Raw genomic sequence first — 22,955 nt, forward strand, 5'->3', positions numbered from 1 at the left:
TGGGATTTTGGTTTCTTTAAAATTTTTTTTACTACTCAGGGTCTAGGCCCCCCTTGATTCCATCATCGAGAGTACCATGACACAGTGATGGGATATCTGAGGCTCTTGACCTTGAAGACGACAGAATGTGGTTGGGCTCTGCCCCCCACAGTGAGGAGAAGCAGCTGGGAACTTAAGAAAATACGGAACCCATCTGAAACCTTGGCATTCAAGACGAGAGACAGTGATGATGTGTCAGGAGGGAGAAAGCCGAAGGTAGTTCAGCAAGCTCTCACCTTAGGACTGAGTCCAATGGAGCGCCATCCTCCATGACTTGTGTATAGAATTCCAGCTTTTCCTTCCACAGTCCTGAAAAGTTCTGCTTTCCAGGGACAGGGACAAATGGAGGCTTCTGCACAGGCCGCGTGTGACAAGCTACTGTGGCTTCTGCTCCCTCCTGCCTACCGCCGGCCGGGCCCTGTGGCCTGGAGCGGAGAACACACTGGCCCGCCCTCTCCCAGCCCCCCGGGGCCTCCAGCTCTGTTTGTTGTCCTTAGTTTCTGCAGCAGACAGCGCGTCCTTCCCCTGGCGCAGGCCACCCCCCCTCAGAGACTGCATTCCAGGACACATAGGAAGGCGGAGGAGTGAGTTCTGTCCTCGCCCTGCTGGTTTCTGCTGTGGGAAACAGAGGCAGAAGAAAAATTATTAAATTTCCGTACTACCTAGAGCCCACTGACAAGTCCTTGAAACGGGCAGAGTGACATTCCTCTAGGGACTCGACTGCCTCGATGTTAATTCTTTGCTAAGGGCAAAAGGCAACCTTAGCCTGAGCCGCACCAGGATACTCTAAGTCTACTTTAACATGTAAAAATCCCTTTGGAGGGGCGCCTGGGGGGCTCAGTTGTTAAGCGTCTGCCTTCGGCTCAGGTCATGATCCCAGGGTCCTGGGATCGAGCCCCGCATCGGGCTCTCTGCTCCGTGGGAAGCCTGCTTCTCCCTCTCCCGCTGCCCCTGCTTGTGCTCGCTCTCTCCCTCTCTCTCTCATATAAATAAATAAAATCTTTTAAGAAAAAAATTCCTTTGGAAACTTCCTTTATCCCTAAACCCCCCAAGATACGTGTTGGTAATCATCTCCCAAGCATACGGCCCACCGATATACATCCAAAGGGTCTCATGACTAAGGTTTTATTAGACGGTAATAAATGTTTTCCCAACAATAGCTAACCCCCTCAGGGTCCTGGAAACCTTGCTTCCAAAATTCCTTAGAGACTTTCGCTCTCCCTAACTCCGTCCCAACTTGAAAGTATTTAACGGGCTGCCCCTCATGACCCCAGTGCAGCTCTTTTTCTGCCCACGGGTCCGTCCCCGTGCTTTAATAAAAGTCACCTTTGTGCACCAAAGACGTCTCAGGAATACTTTCTTGGCCGTCGGCCTTGAACCCTAACGTCTTTCCCACATCAGTTTCCACTTTGGGTGAGGGTCCAAAGATGATCTTTCCCACCTTCACGAAAAGGTCTGTAGGCCCGGGCTAACAGCTGCCACCCAGCTTAAAGCAGCCATTCCGCCGGCCGGCACAGCCAAGAGGGAAGAGGGGCAGGTGCATTTGCCAGTGTGAAGACAAGGAAGGGTGGGTGTGCCGGAGCGTATGTTCTTACCAAAAAAAGGGGGGGGACACTAAGTAGGCCCTGGGGGTGCTGGTCGGAGGGTAAGCCTCAGGGCTTCGAGTAAAACGTCTCAACTGCTAAGGACCTAAAGTATCCCTGAGTTACCTCCCGTTAGACACAGGATGGAGCGGGCCCCAGAAAGGGGAGAGGGTGGTGGCCCGGAGTCCCACCCTCCTACCCCTCATCGTCATAGGGCAATAGATTGTCCCCTGAGGAAACCAGACCAAACGTCCCCCCTCCCTCCACCGTGCAGAGCGCAAGCCACTGCATCACGCATGGGCACCAACCCCCCCCAGGAGTCCCGCGCCGGTCCCCTGTCCTCCCTGCAGGCGCAGCCGCGTGAGCTCCAACACACAGGCGGTTTCCATACTAGCAAAATACTTTTATTATTTTATAATGATAAAAGGAGAGTAAAGATTTCTTTTTGGTGTATACCAGAGTTAAGGGCGGTAGAAGAATAAGGGGATTAATGGGATTTTTATGCACTTTGATGACAATAAAAAGTTAACAATACCAACCGTTTGCCATAAAACTTATCATAGCTCCCCCAAAACACATATATAAAGGATCATAGTTTTAAAATCTATAAAAGTAAAAAATATACAGTCAGAAACTCTAACGCTTATTTCCTCTTTAATATAAAATTGTAAACATTTATTTACACAAAGCAAATGTGTATAACAAAGTCCGAGCACCCTTCTTTTGAGTCATGGCTCCTGGAAGAGGGGATTTGCACTGAAGCGGAGGCATCTCCTCCCCTGACTCCCCAAAAACCAGATTCATAAATAAAGCCACGGGCAGCTCCCTGGGGGGAACCCCGAGCATCACATTTTATTGCTCCAACACTGCAGCGAAGAAGCCTTCTGTCTGTCCGGTGGCCCAAGGACTAAGGCAGGGGCGGCCCTCCCCAGGAGGGGACAGAGGTGAGCAGCCAGAGGGAGACCGGGAGAGGAACAGGACCCATCACCAGCCTTCAGCCTGCTATTTTTGGTAGACAACCCGCTGAAGTCACCCTCTTCCCCTTCAGATTGGGGAACTCAGCACAGAGGGTGGAGTCTTCACTGGCTTTATGATTCATTCCCTTCTTTGAAAGCTAAATTCAGCATCTGGGGAGGGCAGGGAGGGCAGGGAGGGCATTTAAAGGGGAAATGGCCCAGACACCACCCAAGGTGGCAAATGGCTATTAGAGAAGAGGATCTGAGGGTCCAAGTACCCCCATGAAAGGCACTGCTGGTGCAGAATAATTACTCCTGTGTGCACAACCCTTGTCCCCTCAAAAGCCACTCAGGCTGCCCATGTGGGTATCTTCCCTGGCTCAATTCTTTACACAGGACACTCCTTGAACCAGCCACTTTGAGACTCCAGGGAAATAAAAATGGGGTTTCGGTTTCTTCCGAGACCACTCTGCACGGAAGCCGCTCTTCTCGGTGTCCTTATCTGCTCTCTGACACTGTTTAAAAGGGTCTCAACCCTGCACTTACCATTTTGCTTTCATTCTAACCCAAGTGCTCTCTCCATCTGTGTGGTCCAGAAACAGCCCACAGGTAACCCTCTGTTTTGTGGACTCTTAGCTTAGTCAAGTCCATAGACCTTCAGAGAGAAATCCACTCAAATCTCGAGAAGGATGTATTAGTGTTATAAAGCCATTCTCTTTAAAAAGTGCAAGTCATCCGACATGGGAGAGTGGCGGAAGTGGTAAAACCAAGTGGGATTCTCTCCTTCGCGGGGCCCGCGGGGGGGCCCCCCCCAGCGCTTCCCGCTTTCCCTCCTTCCCCCACACCTCTGCTTTCTGGGGAGAAGACGCCTTCCCGCCTACAACGCTGGGACTCCCTAGGGCATTCTAGTGACTCTTTCCCCACCAGTCTAGTACACGGTTGCCTTCAAGAAGTCTTCCATCTGGCCCGGAGAGACAAAGAAGGGGAGGCAGGAAGGTCACAGAAACTGGAGATGGGGTGAAGACCTCTGTGCACAGCTCAGCTAGGATCACCTTCCTGACACATTAAATCCGCTTTCAGAGAAACAGCAGAAGGTGGGGAGTGACGACGAGAAAGGGGACACAGGCACCCCGAGCATTCCATTTCAGCATTCCATTTCAGCCCGTAGCCCGGGGGCTGCCTGGGGGCTGGCCATCGTAAGTGCGGGGGGGGGGGGCGGGGGGGCCGCATCTGTGTCCCCAGCTCTGCTACCTCACGCATCCTGTTCCTTTTTGGCACACACGGTCTCAGGCTGCGCTGCCGGAAACAAGTTCCCAGGGACCCTCCCTTTCCCCTAAAGCGGACAAAGAGCAGGAATAAGAAAGGCTCTGGACCACAAGGAAACCCTCAGTTCCCAAAGCCACCCAATCGGTTTAAACCACCACCTATCCTAAGCAGTCTTCAAATCTTTAAAAAAAAATTTTAATCGTTTCTATGCTACAAATTGTAAAGAGTTCTGCTATATGAAATTGCAACGAAACCTGTCCCCAGCATGGGGGCAAGTGGAGAAATCTTGGATTAAGTCAACACGACGGCACAGATTTTTGTAAGCCTGACATCGTGGGGTTTCACTGTTCTTACTGTTGGGCTTTTTGGTCATTTGGCTTGAAAACCACCCGTAGAACCGCGTCCCGCTGTCCCGACACCAGGCAACGGATACCAGCGGAGGGGCTGGGGCCAGCCCGACCGACCGCAACTGCTGGCTGGAGCCGGGGGGCCCCCGCAGACCCTGGCCGGGGCCCGCCTCAGCCCTGCAGCTCTAGCCCCCCCGCCCCCTGCCCGGTTCCCCGGGCCACGGGCTTTTGGTCCCAAGTAGTTGCTCTTTCTTGAATCTGAGAACAAAAATACAGGCTGTATGAACACTGAGAACACTGCAAACCCTCCAGTTACTGAGGCCCTAAAAGGTCGTCCAAATCATTCATCCACTCTTCTGAAGTCCTGTTCTTCAGCAGGGAGTCGATCAGGTCGGCATCTCCGGCCATGCTGGCCAGCCCGCTGCCACCCGGCTGCCCGCTGTAGGTGAAGGGCAGCTCCTGGCCCGCTGTCCGCACGGGGTAGGCCTGAGCGCAGTGCAGTCCCGCCCGGCCTGCCATCGGTGGCGCCGGGCTCTGGCTGAAGGCCCCCAGCTCAGGCCCGCCGGGGCTCAGGCCCGGCAAGCCTGGCTGTGGGGCTCCCTGTGGAGGTGCTGGGGCGGGGGCACTGGTCCTCTGCTGCGCGCTCACCGGGGGCAGCATGGACCCCGCCGCAGCTGCCGAGCTCATGGGGGCCATGGGCCTGCTGGGCATCGCCTGGGAGAACTGGGGGCTGGACATTTTCAGGTGGGCCTGCTGCATGTGGAAACTGGAGGCTGCCGTGAAGGGGCTCACGGTGCTGCTCCCTGGGGTCTGGCCGCTCAAGTTCGGCAGGCCCTGATGTGGCCACGAGGGGTTCTGGCCTCCCATAGTGGCTGACACCCTCGGGACTTGTGGCTTGGTTAAGCCAGAGTTCAGGGTCCCCTTATTGTGCTGCTGGGAGAGGCCAGAGCTCCCCAGAGAGTTCTGCCCATAGGCCGCAGAGACCGTGGTGTTCTGGCCTACGCCGGTCTGCCGTGCGATGTGGGTGTGTCCGTTGGTGGCCTGTGGCGGGGGCTGGGCGACGATCTGGGTGATGCTGGAGGCCATGCCGTAGAGACCGCCCTGTGGCAGGCTTTGGGAACCAGTGAACTGGGCCACACCCCGGTCCTGCTGGCCTGAGTTTGAGGGGAGCGAGGAAACCGAAGTGTGCCCGGGGCCCATCGGCATCAGACTCCCGGCCTGCGGGAACCCTCGAGGACAGCTGGAGTTAGATGGCCCCAAGTTGTTCATGCCAGGCACAGCAGTGGAGGACCCTGGAAGACAGAGAGGAGCCGGGCAATCAAGCTGGCATTTCTTGGCCCACCGCCGCGGAGAGGCTCCACAACCCCAGCTGCAGGAGCTATGCCCTGGCGTGAAAGGCCGAACCAGAACACCGGGTATTCTGAGGTTGGTGGAGCCTCAAAAGAGACAGCCCTGGGGGCCGAAGGGGAGCAGGTTTCCCACAGGGTGGAACGGAGGCCAGCCTGGAGCAGCGAGAAAATTTAAGACCGGCTCAGAGGAAGGGGCCAACCCCAGGGTGGGGGAAGCCAGGAGACTCAATGATTCCCCCGTCAAAGGCCCACCCCGTTTCTGCTCTGTGGGAGCCCCCTGCCGGCACAGGCGGGGGGGGGGGGCACGGGGGGACGGATCCAGCCCAGGGTCTGCCTCAGGGAGGCAAGGGCTCCATGTGGTGTGACCGGGTGATGACGACACGTGGCAGGGCAGGGGACCAGAGGCTCAGTGCCTGGGAAGATCTGTGGAGGGCTTCAGAGAAATGGTGACAAAGACACTGGGTTTTAAAAGGATCAAATTTCAGTGATTTAACAGTTTGGAGAAACGGAGTATTCTAGATGGAGAAGAAAGCATGGAAGGGCACGGAGTTACGAGAGGCTGGCTGTGTGGGGAGCTCCGTGGCTGGGGTACGGGGAGGGTGTCCCCATCGGCTGGAGCTGCAACTGGACAGACAGTTGTGGCCAGACTCAGGGGAGCTGGGGCTGCCACGTCAAGGGCAGGGTAGCAGAGTCACAGGGCGAGGGGATTGCAACAGTGGTTCTGGGGCTGGGCGGGGGGCTGCTCAAATCACTCAGCGGAGGGGTGCACAAGCTGTTGGCACCGTGGGGGTGAAAGAGGAAGGGTGTGAGGTCCTGTTTATTTCTGTAGGGATGGCCCGAGCCAGGGCTGCGAGGTTCCCGTGCACATCTGAGACCTCAGAGTGCTTCCCACCCGTGACACCAAAGTGAGCCAAAAGGAAGAAAGAGAAGCAAAAGGCCACATAAACTACCCCAAGTCACTCCTTAACTGGAAAATAAGGGTCACTTTTTGAAGGCACGAAATGGCAGAAACAAAGAACTCTCTTATGAATTACAGAAGACATTTCCTGTTGATAAGCTATCCTCCAGCCAGAAAGGATTTTGCTTCAAAAGATGGCGCCGCCCGAGTACTCGCCAAAGTGGCCTGCCCCCACGACCCTGTCCCCCCGGCCTGCAGGGGACCTAGAAAGCCGCACTCCGCGGGCAACTGGACTTTCACTTTCCTGCTAGTCAGCCCCTAGCAGGAAGCCAGGCTGACAGCAAGAGCCACCCGCTCTGCCCTGTGCCCACCTCCCCGGGCCCTCACCTGCGAACTGCCCGACCTGCTGGGGGAAGGTGCTCTGGGCTGGGTCTTGGTACTGGGGAGGTGGGCGCGTCAGGTGGCGTTGGAACTGCTGCTTTTCCTAGAAAATACCAAGAAGGAAAGACCAAAACAACAAGACCCACACAAAACAAAAACAACAGAGTTAGAGCAGAAAGAAGCACACCCTACGTCTGTTACTCACGGATGCGTTCCCGTGGACATAATGCTCGTGGTTCCATTTGGGGGATTTTTAATAAACTGTGTGAAACAGAAGGATGGGGCAGATCTAAGGAGCAATGATTAAAAAAAAAACACAAAAAACGGTGGTGTACTGGTTTAAAAAAACGATGAGGGGGACATCTGGGGGGCGCAGTGGGTTGAGCGTCCCACCCTTGGTTTTGGCTCAGGTCCTGGTCTCAAGACCATGAGATGGAGCCCCGCACTGGGCTCCGAGCTGGGCGTGGAGCCTGCTTACAATTCTCTCTCCCCCAGTGCCCCTCGCCCAACGTTGGGAGGGCAGATCAGGGAAATGCGCATCAAAGCCACAATGACATCTCCTTCACACCCAGTAGGATGGCTGGAGCCAACAAGCCAAGGATGGGCAGGCTGTGGAGAGCCTGGCACCCTCACACTGCGGTGGGAAAGTAAAATGGTGCAGCTGCTTGGGAGCCGAGTCTGGCAGCTCCTCCCAAGGCCCCACGTAAGAGCTACCGTGACCCAGTGATTCCGCCCCTGGGTATGCACTCAACAGGGCCGAAAACCTCCAACCGTAGCAAGAAGGGGGGACAACCCAAATGTCATCAACCGGTGAATGGATAAATCAAACGGAGCTTATCCACACACGAGAGTACTGCTCGGCCACCGGAAGGAGGGAAGCATGCGCTACAACATGGGCGGTAACTTTTAATGGGCATATGGTTTCTTTTTAGGGCTGAAAACGGATGAAATTGACTGTGGTGACTGTGGTGATGGCTGCACTACTGTGTGGATATAGTAAAAACCACTGAATTGTACACTGCAAATGGGTGGGCTGGAGGTCACAGGATTCGAGTCCCAATAAAGCTGTTATTTTTTAAAATGGCAGAACTGGGGCAGGGATGTCGGCTTTCAAGTCCGCCTCGATCACCTTCGTCTTCTGGGTGGCTGGTTCTTCTCTTACAACTTTTAAAGATGGAATCTGAAATCCTGAGCACTGTTGTTACCTTGATGCCCCCGCACCACACTCGGGGACCAAGCAGGTAAACTGCAGGATGTGGAGGGGGCTTGGCGGGGCCTGATTCTAGAACTCCAGGGCCTCGGCAACATTGCCATTTCCCTGTGTCATATTCTGGCTTATCACAAACTACACTTACAACAAAGCTGGATCCCACAGTGAACCAGCAGACCAGGGAGCTCGGAGCTCTGGTAGTTGTGGACACGGGGCATGGAAAAACGCCCCTAACAAATAGTTTTAGCCACAGATTTGCCTTCATGAATCCCCACCAAGTGACATGAAAGCTGCTTCTGCCACGAGCCACCGCTGTCTGAGAAATGCCACACTCCTGGGAAGGCGTTTAAAAGGGCAAAGAAGGGGCGCCTGGGTGGCTCGGTCCATTGAGGGGAGTCTGCTTTAGATTCTCTCCCTCTGCCCCTCCAGCTTGTGCTCTCTCTCTAAAATAAATAAATCTTTTAAAAAAATTAAAAATGAAAGAGCAAAGGACACGGAAAGGCAGGCCCACAGGTGTGCGCACGCGCAGTGGGGCTGACAGCCAGGCAGTGCCATGCGAGGCCGGAGGACGTGGGGGCGGTGGGGGCGGTGGGGCGGCGCGGGCGGCTTCCCCTCTCGTCTACCTGTTCTGCCAGAAGGTGCTGCTGCCTCTGTAAGAACTGCTGCTGCTGCAGATGCTTCTGCTGCTGCTCCCGCTGTTTCTGTTGGTCCAAAAGCAAGTGGTGCTGCTTCATGACGGCCGCCTGCTGCGGGCTGCTGAGATAGGGGGCGCTGCCGCGCGTGCTGGCCGCTGAGGCGGCGGGCGGCTGGCTCCCCGCCGTGGCCACAGGGGCGCTGGGCGGGGCCTGCTCCTGGGCGCACAGAGGAGGGGGTCTCGGGTCAGGAGGAACACAGTGAAGTCTACCAGGCCGGGTCGGCGCAGATTCTCCCCTGAAGCCTCTGCACCGCACCCCACCCCCCCCAACCCCCGCCCAAGGCTGACCCCGGGACACTGACCCCAGGACACCCCAGGCCGGGCCAGACACCCGAGTACCCAGGCACAGCAAGGGGCAGCGTCACCAGCTGCACGCGATCCCTGCTGCGTACGGTTCGCCAGCTTCGCCAGTGGCAGAGGCAAGACTTCCCATTGAAGCCCGAAGCCCGCACATTCGCATGCCTGACATCCAGGCTCTTTACTCTCTGGAATGCGTGAATGCAGATGGGCCCCTAGAGGAGGAACACCCTGAGGGGCTCTGACGGATGGAGACACGAAGTTCCTAGAAGTGAAGAAGTTCCAAGCGTGCCAACCTCGGGTCCCCAGGCGTGGGACTATCCCTTAACTGCCTGAAACCATACCACGTGTCCATCTGTGTAGGGCATTTTCCTGGAACCAGACTGCTGGGCTTTCGTCAGCTACTCACGCTCACAAAATACTGAGCATCGATGAAGACTTAAATAAATATTCTCGGGCGCCTGGGTGGCTCAGTTGGTTGAGCGACTGCCTTCGGCTCAGGTCATGATCCTGGAGTCCCTGGATCGAGTCCCGCATTGGGTTCCCTGCTCGATGGGGAGTCTGCTTCTTCCTCTGACCCCACCCCCTCTCATGTGCTCTCTCTCTCTCATTCTCGCTCTCTCAAATAAACAAAATATTAAAAAAAAAGTTTAAACGTGGGCTAAAAATTGAGAGTCAGTCAGGCTCCACAGTATTATCCCCTTGTGACTTACACTTTAAAAGGGGGAAAATTTAACTCGAAACAGGGATAAAGGTAAAAAGCAATGATCATTTAAACAAGCTTGACTTTTTGAGCTCCTTTCCAGTCTTTTAAGGTCTGTATATTTCATCCTTATAAGAAAGAGTCTAACCTTTGAGCAGACAGATCCTGGGTAATCCCCCCCCCCCCCCCCCGGGGCCAGCCTGTGGGCTCCAAGTGCTTTGTGAGGCGCTCTCAGGGACACGCCCAGTGGCTGTGGAGTTTCCTGGCTGGTACCAGTGGCGGCATCAACATTTCCACGTGTGCTCTCCTGCTGAGAGATGCTGACCTGGTTCAGGGCTATTAGAAATAACGATGCAATGAATATCCCGTATATTACTTTCCTGTTTTTTTAGGGATTATTTCTTGCAGGGGTATAATGTGTCGATGCTTATGAACATTTTTATGGCTTAAGAAGAATATCTAACGCCAAATTAATTCCCACCAGCACCATGCCCATGTACACACCCTCAGCAGCAGAGGGGCACTGATTTCCCAATTATTATTATTACCAACACCAGGTTTTTAATTTTTAAAATTTTGCAAACACACAATGGTACCTGCAAAGGTACTGGCCACAGGCTTATAGTCATGAAGACCATGAGATGACGGGGTACACCAACACGAGGGCACGCCCCACGTTCCACAACTGCTGCCACAAAACTGTTAACAAGGATCAAGGGATCTATGCGTGCGGACATGGGGGACAGTCCAGGACACACTGTGGAGGGAGAAAAGCAAGTGGGCTCCCCTCTGTCTTGGAGGAAGCTAGGGGAACAAGCCCTTGCCATGAGAAGGTTGCTAGGGAAAAGACATCTTAGAACACATCTACACATGAGCAGAAACGCCAACAGTGATGGTGATAAAACCGGCCCTTGACCATTCTCCATGACTCTGCCAGGCTGGAGCGTCATGCCTAATTAACCACGGAGTTTACAGGTGTCGGGGATCAGCTCTCCCCTTACTAAATCTTAAGGTATTTTGCACACAGAGATCTGAAAGGTGTTTTTTTTTTTTTTTTTTTAAGGGCAGGGCCTCTAAGAAGCACATTAAACGTGACCTTTACCTGCAAAATAAAGCCACCTGTGACTTACTTTATGCTGTATGGCAGGCAGGAGACACTCGACGCCTCCACCTAGGTGCCCGGTGATGCCTCAAACGTATGGATACTTTAAACCAAGTTATACCAGGGAATTTTACCCTATTTCTGTTTATTCAGAATCGACCCCGGTTTGCTTGACCGATTTTCTCTCTCCAGAGACTCAAAGGACGCCGGTAGCTGCTCCCTCCCACCCTCCCTCCAACCACAGGGATACACAGTGACAGAGAGGGAAGCCGGGAGCTCACCTGGCTGGGTGGAACCAGTGATCGGAAGGGCATGTTCCCTGGCTTTGGTTTCATCATAAACAAGGAGTTCTGCTCATTGCTCAGATGAGGCAGCTGCTGGGGAAGGTAAGCCATGAGGGTGGTCTTGCTCTGGCCGGACGCGGGGCCGCCTTGCCCGCAGTCGGCTTTGTAATGAGACAGGGGTTTGGTGTTGCCGTAGTCCAGCACCGAGCCCTGGTTAGGCACGGCGCTCTGATTCAAGTTACTTGGTGGTGGGTGACTCAGCAGGTTCACGTGGCCAGCCTGGAGGTAGGGGCCTCCGGGCCGCGGGGAGCTCTTGTTTACTCCGGGCATCATGAGCAGTTTGGAATTGGTGAAGTCTTGCTTGTAGCCGGGAGGGCTGGCAGGCTTCTCCAGGGGATAAGGGACGTTTAAGGGGCTGTGGGAGGGGCCCGTCTGCTGCCACGTGGACATCTGGCCTGGGGCTGGCGCCTGGGCGGCCTGCTGCGGGTTCTGGAGCATCTGCTCACGCTTCTGCTTGGCGGCAATCTGCTGCAGCTGGTGGGCAGAGGACAGCTCCGAGGCCCCTCCTGGGCCCTGGCTGGGCAACACTACGCTGGAGAGGGCTCTTGGTGCATTCTGGGCCTGGGCTGATGCCGGCATCAGGTTGGGACTGGGATTGTCGGCCCCGGGCTGACCAGAGGCGTGGAACAGAGGCTGAGCGCCCCCCAGGCTGGGCGAATCTGTGCTCACGGGGCCAGCTGAAGGCCCCATAAAGGTCTGTCCTGCAGACCCAGCCCTCACTTGTGGAGAGCCTAACTGTTCTTGTTCAAAGGCTGCTGGAGAGAATTCTGTCTTAATATTAATATCCTGTGCCAAGGGGGTCTGTGTGGCCGACCCAGAAGACTCTGGGTCCTTCTTTTCTTCAAAGTCCTCGTTAAACAGATCCTTCATGTCTTCATCGGGCACTGACCTGTTCAGCTCCTCAATGAGCTCCTTCCACTCCTGCTCGTTAAGGTTGAGGTCAGGCATGAGGTTGCTCTGAGATATGGAGCCCCCGGCCCCTGTGATCATGCATGGCAGGTCATCGACGGGCTCCTGCTTCAGCTCTTTGTTCAGACTCAGAGGAAAGGGCTCACCGGGATTGCTTCCCCCGTTCAAGTGGAGGCTCGAGTCTGCCAGACATTTCTTACTGATGGAGTCCAACCCCAGGGAGTGCTTCCCGCCGGCCTGCAGTGCCTCGGCGCCCGGCTTGTCAGGCTGCCCCAGGGGGGAGGCCGGGGGCAGGCCGTTGGAAGCGACGGCTACGCCAAGAGGGGCCTCACGCCGGGTCTTCTTGTGCCCAGGGAAGAGGTCCCCATAGCCGTTCTGCTGCTCACCGTCCTGCGGGGGAGGGGCGCTCTCGAGGCCCCTCTTCACTGTATCGTGGAGATGCTGCAAAACACGGACAAGAGGGACTTCAGACGCAACGCCACGCAGGAGGCCCCTCCTAACGGTGAGGTCAGTCAGGACCCCGATCCCCACAGCGCTCTCGTGCTGATTGTGCCCGTCCAGCTTACACCCCCACCCCCACTTCCCCTCTCCCAGGTCCTCCGGCGCTGCAGGGAAGCGAGCCCACGTCCATTTGTGCCTGGGCCCCTGACTTCTGCGGCCCTCTCTTCCTGTAGGACGCAAGCCCGATGCTGCCCACAGTCGTCTAGTCGTAGAGTGTGCCCAGGAATGGAACCAATGAGAAAGGACCAGAAGATACATACACGTTCTCGAGGGTGCCACCTAAGACCTGGTTGTACAGGAGACCAGGGCCCCGGGACTTTTCACTTGGGGGAACCAAAAAATTCCTCCTTGTATTTAAGCCGATTTAACTCAGATTCCTTCCACTTTCCACGGAAGGAGCCCTGGCTGCTAGGGGCTCCTTCTCAGGCCTCGGTGGGGGCGACTCACGAGCACCAGGCTGCGCCGCCGTTGTGTGGCTCAGGCCAGTTTTCCTGCCCTGTGCCCGGCCCCACCCCTTCTCTCTAGGCAGGGCTGCTCCCATACGAGCCCACCCTCCTCCTTGCTGGCCCAAAGCAGCTTCCAGTCCCCTCCGCCCAGTCACCAGCCCCCACAAACCCCACCACTTCTTATGGAGAGAGAGCATTCCTCTGAACACAGCCAGTCTGTCTTGCACTGTTGTCCTTGCTTCCCCTGTGAGATCTCCCCAGTGAGATCTGTTCAGCTAGCCTTCCTAACAGTCCACCGTGGGCCGGGGACAAGTGCTGTGTGCACACTGTGGCATTCATGGGCCACGGGACACACACACACACACACACACACACACACACACACACACGGCTACAGAAGATGACAAATGCCCTCCACAAGCAGCAGAGCAACAGTGCCCTGAGCCGGAAGTCCCGGCGCAGGAGTTTCGTGAAGAGAACATGACAACAGGAGTGGGGAGGAGAGAAGGTGGCATCCTTCCACTCTTTCCCCAGCCTCATTTTCAACCACCGGGATGTGACTCCTCCATCAGCGGAGATGCCTACACTTAGTTCTAAACATGGTGCTGCTCCTTTACAGTTTTAATTTTGTTACATTTTTGTCCTTCACCCTCCCTCCCACTGACCCTAAGCATCTACACTGTGCTATTTACAAAGTTCCAAATAGGAGCTTTCATTATTATCCTTAAATAGCCATCAGAGGAGTCCGTAGCATCCAGAACTCCATACTGCTGTCCTCTGGCTACAGTGAAGGGCTACACGGACCCACCACAGCGGCCCAAGGAGCCTGCGTGCACGAGCGCTCTGACCTGGGGTCCTGCCCAAGGTGACTCCTTGGGCACCAGCTCTCAGCAGCAAACCACCTCCTAGATACAAATGTGCAACGAGCAAGGAAACAAGGAGGGCAATTTTCTCAATGTGGAGTCCCAATTCCAATGCTCCCATTCCTTTTTTTAGCCCTACTTCAAGATGTTCTGATTTCTTTACTGTTAAAGCCGGCTGTACAGGGCTCTATAAATCCTGGCTGAGTCCGTATTTCTCTAAATCCATATCTGGGTACCTAAGTTAGCTCAGAAAAACTTGGGGATACTCAACAGATGGAACAGTAGGGCAGAGGTGTAAGCTGAACAGGATCCTAGGATCCTACAAGACAGCTGCCTTACTTTCATGTGGGTTCTTCTGCTTCCTGCTGCCACCTAGAGGCGGGAGGGGGGAAGGGACCCATGCTCTTAAAATGGACCTTTACAAGATCTAGGGCCAGAAAGTTTCCTTTGGGGAAGGGCAATTCATAGCCATTTAATCCGTCACAAGGAAATCAAAACGTGCTGCTGATTTTTCTTGGATTTTTATTCTTTCTATTACTTTCTTTTTGGAAAATCATTTGTTCCTCAGTGTCAGCTCTGGGCTGTCTGTAAACCTGGGAGCTCAGTTTTCCATTCTCCTAAGGGGTAAGATGGAAATCTAGGAGGTCAGGGCACTTGATGAGTCAGCTGGTTGTCCCAGATTAGAAAGAGAACGCTTCTTTGCCCTAACAATTATAAAAGCTACCACTCCCTCTTTCAATATCCGCATGCAAACAGCTGCAGACAAGTTCCAAAGTAACAACTCAATTTTGCAATCCAATTACTTTTGGCCAAAGGAAACACTGGGCCATTTTCTCAACTGCTCACAAAATGTAACTGGAATGATGTAGGCGGGGATGCGGAGTGCAGAATGTGGTGGCCCTGGCCGATTTTTAAGTCTGCAGCATTTGCAGGAGTGCCTGATATGTGCAGGGCACTGGAGAGGAAGATGAAGATGGGTAAACCACAGAGACTCATCTCTCAGAATTTACAACACAGATGGGCAGGCAGCCTGAACGGATTATAAATTATATAAGAACAAACAGTAAGAGAAAGCATACAAAACCAGCTGCCATCGATAAACACACGGGCTTGCTCTCAGTCTATCTGGTACTTCTGCGTGCTCAGCTCAGAGGCTCCTGTCCTAACTATGGAATGGTCTTGTGGTACACAGGGTTCCAGGAGGATCCGGTCCGGGGATAACGTGATCTGGTGTTCGTTTCCCTCTCAAGGGGGTTTTGTTAAAGGGTACCACATGCCTGATGGTAAGCTGAAGGCCCTGCATGCTCACCCAGTCTTCCACCAAAGCACCTGCAGGCCGGACTCTCACCCCAGCCTTTGCCACCCACCACTGAAGTTCCAGTGTGCTTTCTGGTCAGACTAACCACAGGGTAACACCTATACTCTTCCACTGAGCTAACACACACACACAATGTGGCTGCTTAAAACAGGTGTGGCTCTCTCCTCCATACTTCTTATGTGTGGGCAGTCACCTGGGGCAGCCACCAGTGCTTTCTGCCCCTTCTCAGGGTCATCTCTCTCCTCGGTCATCCTCCTATCAGCCAAATACAAGCCCTCCCCGCCAACCCTGGCCGGAGAGTTAGCACCTTGACCCACTGCAATATGGCTTCCATCCTCTGGGGAGCTGACGCAATGCTGAATTGGGCGGGGAGGAGTGGCAGAAGAGAGACTTCAGGGCTGCCTTCCCTGAGGCCGGCAATGACCTTGATGCTGTTAAACACATTCACATTTTCAGTCTTTCCCTCCAACATCTGCTTCTTAATAATTTCCTGCATCTTTAAAGTTCTCTGTCCTCATATTTCTTTACCAGAGAATCTTGCTTTCTCTTCTACTTTTCTGGTTGTTCCTTCTACTCTCCTTTGAGGCTTTGAGGTAGGTCCAAATAAGTATGGGAGTCCTCTTTTTTTTTTTTAATTTTTAAAAAAGATTTATATATTCATTTGGGAGAGAGAGCATGCATGCAAGTGCACAAGCAGGGGGGAGGGGCAGAGGGAGAGGGGGAGAGAGAATCCCCAAGCAGACTCCTCTCTCAGTGCAGAGACCAACGCAGGGTTCAATCCCACGACTCATGAGATCATGACCTGAGACGAAACCAAGAGTCGGACACCCAAGTGAGCCAACCCAGTGACCCTCTCCTCTTTTTATTCTATACATACTCTGAGTGATCTTATCCACTCCCAAGGCTCCAAATTCCTATGACTGAGCATTACACTCAGAATAAACCCAACTGCCAGGGATCAAGTGCTGATCTATCAGCCCTTGCCCTCCATCCAACCTCCTTTTCCATGCTCCCCCATGTACAGCACACTGAGTCACACCAGCCTTCTTAGAGTTCCTCAAACATGCCCCCTCATTCCTGCCTCAGGGCCTTTGGACTTGTTCTTCTCTTTGCCCAAAACACTTCTTCCCCATCTCCCTAGGGGTGGCTTAGCACATAATTTGGGTCCCTTATCTCCTAAAAGTCATAGAACAACTATTCTCCATCTCCCCAGCCTATCTCCTTGTTAATTCCCCCAGAGGCACTCAGGTGAATAAGCCTAGCTTCCCCCCATTAGAAGGAAAAGCAGAGACCCAGTACCTAGAACAGGGCCTGGCATTCAGTAAGTATTTGTGAATGAATACGCTCTCTTACCCCGACGCCGACAGAGCCCCAGACTCGTGTTTGTCCAACCACCTACCTGGTGTGTGGGGTGTACCACAGATAATTCAGACTTAATCTGTCCGAACCTGAAGCAGCTTCTCCCCACTCCCGTTTTCCCTTCTCTGTTCCTGTCCCAGACCATGTCACTACCATCCACCTAGTCACATAAGCCAGAACCAGAGAGCCACTCTAGCCCCTCCTTCTCTGCTACTCCTCACATCCAATCAGCACCCTAGTCCGGCTGAGCCCACCTCCTCAGCATTCTTGGATCTCCACGGTTCTCTCCGTCCACTAACTTCTCTTGCTTGACTCATTCCAACCACGTCTACAGCTAGTCTCGTTAACAATCTCTGCCCTCATCTACATTCCGTACTGTGGTCAGAGTGACTGCACCGAAGGGAAAACCTGATCCCGTCACTCTCCTCCTGAAAGCTCTTCAATGGCACCTCGTTGCCCTCAGGTCTTCATAACCCTGAGCTGGGCTCCGCCGTCCTCCCGGCTCTGGTACTAGTTTAACTCCCCACCAGCTTTCCAACCACACCCATGCTGTAGGCCAGTGGTACAGCTTGCGGGAACGCCGCAGAAGTGTAGGTTCAAACATATAATAAGACCTTAACTTTTTAAGGCAGCAATTCAACCTAATACCATGCTCACGTTTCCTTTTCCCCTATGTTCCTGCTGCATCCTGTACGGCCACTCAGGAACCCTGACTGTTGGTGGAAAGGACCATCTCCAGGTAAAGCCAATCTACTTTCAGGCAACATCCAAGATTCCAATGATTTGAGGGAAAATGTGGGAAATCTGTGTCGAGTAGCAACCGTGGGAGGGCACGAATCTGAGCCAAATGCCACAGGGACAAGTCATTACTTCCTCAGTGGCCTTGCTGACCGCCCAGCACCTGCACTTGACTACTCCTCACGGTGTCAGAATCTCATGTGCCCTTCAAAGCAGATGAAAGTCCAATTACATGAGGCTTCCCAAGGTGTGAGCATTTGGGGCTCGCAGGAAGGATCTGCTGCCGATCCTCTATCCTCAAGGCCCTGTCTCCCTGCTCGTCAGACTGGGAAGGGCCCACGTCCACTCTGCTTCCACCTGTGAGGCTGGCTGAGCCAGGCGGTGTCTCGGTATGAAACACAAGCCGCGGGGAGTGAGTCAGAGCTTCAAGCCCTGAGACGAGCACCTCCCCTCTGCCAAGCACAAAGAATCCCACCCATCAAGGTGCTGTGACCAGAAAAACGGGCTGTGCCATGAGGAAATCACACACACATACTAAAGAAAAAGAAAAATATCACAGAACCAAATATAACCTGCTACTAAAGATTCCCACTTTTTTAAAGATATTATTTGTCTCAACAGTTTGGAATCCTCAGTGATTTAGAAGTACGGTATATATTAAAGGGATCTGTAAACACTACTCTTTGCCACTGAATCCACCTATAAGGACAAACTGAAAATGCAAGTTCCAAGAAATGCATTTTCCAGAAAACTTTATACTTTGGGGTCCAGACATTTTTTAAATGTTTTATTTTTAACGAATTATAGGTTCCTGTGTCAACTCTACTCAAATTAAAAAAACTTAAAAAAGAAAAAAGAACTTGAGGTTCACAGGAAATTGGAAAGAGAGTGCAGAGGTCCTGTGTATCCTTCCCCCCGTTTGCCCCAACGGTGTTCCCATGCACTGCTAATTCCCAAGATCCTACTAGCTGCCAGACACTGCCCTATGCAAGCTGAGCACAAAATAGTCACAAACTCAGATATGCCCTAGGTTTTTACTATACTCTAGGCAGGGCACTGGGATAAAAAGACAAGACATAGCTCCTGCTCCGACCGGCTGGGATGAGATGGTGAAGCTATGGAGGCAGAACAGAGTATTATGGGAGGAAGGAGAAGGGGGCACCCAAATTAGGCATTAAAAGAACAAAGAAGTCATCCAGAAGCAAAGGGCAGGCATTCCAGGCTGAGAGGCAAAAGCAAGGAGACACAAATGAGCACTGAGTGGGAGTGGATAGAAGGAGGCAAGCAGAAAAAATTAGAAGTTTCATGTTGCTCAAGTGTAAATGGCACAACAAGAAGTGCTGAAAGTCAGGCTGGGAATGGACGGTGATGGCCCCGAAATTGTATTTAATAATGTGAAATTTCCAAAAATATACAAAACTAGAACGAACAGTACACTGAACCCTCGTGTGCCCCTCACCCAACTTAAACAACTCTTAGTATTTGGCCATTTTGTTGCATTTCTACCTCCCTATTCCCCAACCCCCAAACTGGATTTTTTAAGAAACAAATCCTAGGCATAATACCATTCAATCCACAAATACTTCAGTACATATCTCCAAAAAGTAAAAACTCTTAAAAATATACAGGTGTGTATAATATTGTAATACCATTATCACGCCTAAAACATTAATAATTATCACCACCTCAAACACATTAGAATGGTTACTATCCAAAACAAACAAAAAAACCAAAATAACAGGTGTTGGCAAGGACATTTGTGCACTGTTGGTGGGAATGAAAATGGTGCATCTGCTATGGAAAAGTTTGGTGGTTCCTCAAAAAATAAAAACCTAGATTTACCATGTTAGTCAGCAATACCATTTCTAAAAGAATTCCATTTCCAAAAGCACTGAAAGCAAGGACTTGAACAGATATTTGTAGACCATGTTCATAGCTGCGTATTCACTGTAGCCAAAAGGCAGAAGCAACCCAAGAGTTCATCAATGGATGAATGAATAAACTCCATACAATGGAATATTATTCAGCCTTAAAAAGCAAAGACATTCTGACACGTGCTGTTACAATATGGAGGAACCTTGAGGCCATTATGTCAGGTGAAATAAACCCATCACAAAAGGATAAATACTGTATAATTCCACTTACATACAGTACCTAGAGTCATCGAATTCAGAGACAGAAAGGACAAGGGTGGTTTCCGGGGGCTGCAGGGAGAGGGAAGTAGGGAGCTAGTGTTTCCGTTCTGCAAGAAAGGAGCCATGGAGATGGATGGTGGTGGTGGTTGCACAAATAATGTGAAAATACTTAATACTAGAGTGTACACTTAAAAATGGTTAAGCTGGTAAATTTATACACACACATACGTGTATTTTTTTTTTTTTAAGAGGGAGAGGAAAAGAAAGAATCCCACGTAGGCTCCACGCTTAGCATGGAGCTCAACACAGGGCTTGATCCTACAACCCTCTGAGATCATGACCTGAGCTGAAACCAAGTTGGATACTTAAATCAACTGTGCCATCCAGGCACCCCTTGTTTTATTACACTTAAAAAAATTCTTTATTATCGTCCTGTAGGCCAGCAGTGTTCAAGTTTCCCTGTCTCAAGATCTTTTGCAAACAAACAAAATAACCCCTTTATCATGGAAAATTTCAAACATACACTAAAGTAGAGAGAAAGTAGAATGACCCTCCATGCACTCACTGTCCAAGTGACACTACGTCTGGCCCATTTTGTCTCCTTCATACCCCACCCCTGGACTAACCTAGCAATCACATCATTTCCCCTTAAATAGTTCAGCATGCATCACTAAAATATGAAAGCTCTTTGAAAAATAACCGTAACACCATTACTGAATGTCAAAAATAAAAAAAAATCAAATTGTTGCTACAGTTGGTTTATTCAAGTCAGGATCCAATACACTGCATCTGGTTGACATGCTCTTAGGATTCTGAGTATATAACAGTTCTCTCTCCCTTTCTTAACTTTGCCATTTATTTGTCCAAGACACTTGTCACTTGTCCTGTAGAATTTTCCATTTCCAGAGCTGGCTGATTGTATGCCCCCCAAGGTGTCGTCTACAAGTTCTTCTATCCTCTGTATTTCCAGTAAGCTGACAAAAGCTTGATCAGATTCAGATTTTTTTTTTTACATAAATACTGATAGGTGATGTTGTGCTGCATGCCATTTTAATAGGAACTTATCAGATGAGGTCAGACTTGCATTTTTTTTTTTGGATTTGCATTTTTATAAGCTATCTCTAATGCCTCTGTGGCGGATACATTTCAAGGAGGGAAGCCACAGCCAGAGTGATCACCAAGGAAGAGACTGCACCAGACAGTGGGTATGAGGAAGAAGAGAGGATTTCAGAGTTGGTGGGGGGAGGGATTCAGCAGGTCCTGAAGACTGATTTTATAGTGGGGGTGAGGGAGAAAGGAGTTTTGCTCTAGTTTGGGCACATGGGTAAGACAGAGAACAAATGAAAAGCAGGGTTTCAGTGGGGGAAGGGGTTAGTTTAGTTTTAGCCATGAAGAGATGACTAGACCATTCAGGTCACGTCCAAGAGGCAGTGAATAACACTGATGATGAGCCCAGGGGAAAGACTATCACCAGCAACGCATGCAGCTGAAACCACAAGCAGGTCTGATCACTCAGGAAGAGTGACAAGCCAGCCAAGGGGCAGATGAAGCACCCATAATGAAGATGGAGCACAAGGGAGAGTGATGGGTTAAATGCACCCGAAAGGTCCAGAAAGATAAAGGCTGAACATGTCCACTGGGTCTGGTAACTGGGTCTGAACATGTCCAAAGGGTCACTCACTGATGTCATTGCCCAAAGCAGTTCCAGAAGGCTGACTGGAGTAAAAACCCTTAACTTGAGGGGCGTGTGGGTAGCTCACTTGTTAAGCGTCTGCCTTCGGCTCAGGTCATGATCCCAGGGTTCTGGGACTGAGCTCCGTATCGGGCTCCCTGCCCTGTGGGAAGCCTGCTTCTTCCTCTCCCACCCCCCTGCTTGTGTTCCCTCTCCTGCTGTCTCTCTCTCTGTCAAATAAATAAATAAAATCCTAAAACAAAAACAAAAACAAAACCCTAACTTGAGAAGTAACTGGGAAGCAAGTAAATAGAGTATGAATTGTTCTTTCCCAAGTTTAATTGTAAAAGGGAGATAGACAAAGTAGAGTAAGTGATTGTCTATGCCTGGGAAGTGGGGGGTGGGGGCATTAATGTGTGACAGCTAGGGTTGTGGGCTTCTTTCTGGAGTGAGGAAACGTTCTAAAATCCGACTGTGCCGATGGTCAGAAAATTCTGTGGATAAACTTGAAACCACTGAAATGTATGGGGGAACTGAATTTAAATGGGTGCATTGTATGGTATGGAAATTGTATCTTAATAAAGCTCAAAAAAAGTGAGGGAAGGGCACCTGGGTGCCTCAGTCGGTTAAGTGTCCAACTCTTGCTTTCAGCTCAGGTCAGATCTCAGGGTCATGAGCGAGAGCCCTACATCAGGCGCCACACTCAGCAGGGAGTCTGCTTGAGATTCTCTCTCCCTCTCCTTCTGCCCCTCCCCTGGCTCACATGCCCTAAATAAATAGATAAATTACATATGTATTTTTTCAGTGAGGGAGAGAGACTGGTAGCCAGAGAGGGTCAAAGGAAGGTAATTTTGGAATAATACTTGAGTTCACTTAAAGAACAGCAAGTAATTATTAGACCAGATCTCTCTAAAATCCTCTGGAGCTCTGTGATTCTGTGCAATCAGGCATTCATAGATAAATATGAAAAACATGCACCATAAACTACTGAAAGCATAAACACCATGATCTTCTCCTGTACGAGGAAATCCTGACTTAATTGAGAGACTGCAGCGCATGTAACTGCGCATGTAAGAGTGATACCCTTCCCTTCCAAAGCCACACCCTCCACCCGGGGTCTCTATCCCATTCCCATGTGGCCTCTCTTCCATCCATCTCCCTGTTTACCCCTAAGCATTTGCAATGCTCAGTAACCCCATCTTTTAGCCCCCATCTACTCTGCATTTAGCTCAGTGTTAAGGGCATAGCTAGACTGGGTTCAAATCCTGCTGTGGTTGCTAAACAGCTGTGTGCTCACAGGCAAACTACTAAGCTCTGGTTCCTCATCTAAAGAGGGGCTGGGCATGGTGGTGGTGTTGGGAGAACAGCTACTTCCTGGGGGAGCTGCAAGGCACACCTGGCAGCTGATAACATTCTCACCCTTCAGCCAATCCCCTTCCTTCACTTTGGAGCTTCCTCAAAGATGGGGTCTCTACTTTGCCATATGCGCCAAGGTCACCTCCTAGTTCTTAAATCCAAGGGACACTTTTAAACCGTATCTACTTGACCTTCCTGAGGCACTTGAACTCTGATGAACTCTCCTCCCTTCTCTAAACATGTTCCTCCCTTAAGGCCCAAGAGACGGCTCTCTGGACCTGCCTCCACGGCACTCTCTACAGGCTGAGGCTTCCCATGCTGCTCCTTCCTCCCTTTCCATTGCTGTCCTCTCCCAGGTTCCCCACCCACACTCAGGGCCTTGGCCACAGCCTGACAACCTGGCACAGAGTGGCCACTCAAATATTTACTGATCTTCATATTTCCTGGATCTCCATCTTTTTTTTTTTTTAAACATTTTATTTATTTAAT

The 22,955-nt window shown here is 51.6% G+C and overlaps 1 protein-coding gene across 1 annotated transcript in view; it reads right to left on the minus strand.

The window, feature by feature from the left end:
* Nucleotides 1-2,004: 2,004 nt before the first annotated feature.
* MAML1 (mastermind like transcriptional coactivator 1) overlaps nucleotides 2,005-22,955 on the minus strand; it is a 39,571-nt gene continuing 18,620 nt past the window's right edge. The window contains exons 2-5 of the mRNA XM_028096469.2: nucleotides 11,107-12,519; nucleotides 8,653-8,880; nucleotides 6,826-6,922; nucleotides 2,005-5,483 (exon numbers count right to left, since the gene is read on the minus strand). Of these exons, the coding sequence (XP_027952270.1) occupies nucleotides 4,504-5,483; nucleotides 6,826-6,922; nucleotides 8,653-8,880; nucleotides 11,107-12,519 (2,718 nt within the window). The 3' untranslated portion in view covers nucleotides 2,005-4,503. The remainder of the gene's footprint in view (nucleotides 5,484-6,825; nucleotides 6,923-8,652; nucleotides 8,881-11,106; nucleotides 12,520-22,955) is intronic.

This window comes from Eumetopias jubatus, unplaced genomic scaffold (assembly GCF_037043125.1).
Source record: "Eumetopias jubatus isolate StellerSeaLion01/CBP00866 unplaced genomic scaffold, mEumJub1_p1.0 scaffold_5, whole genome shotgun sequence".
Taxonomy (NCBI): Eukaryota; Metazoa; Chordata; class Mammalia; order Carnivora; family Otariidae; genus Eumetopias; species Eumetopias jubatus.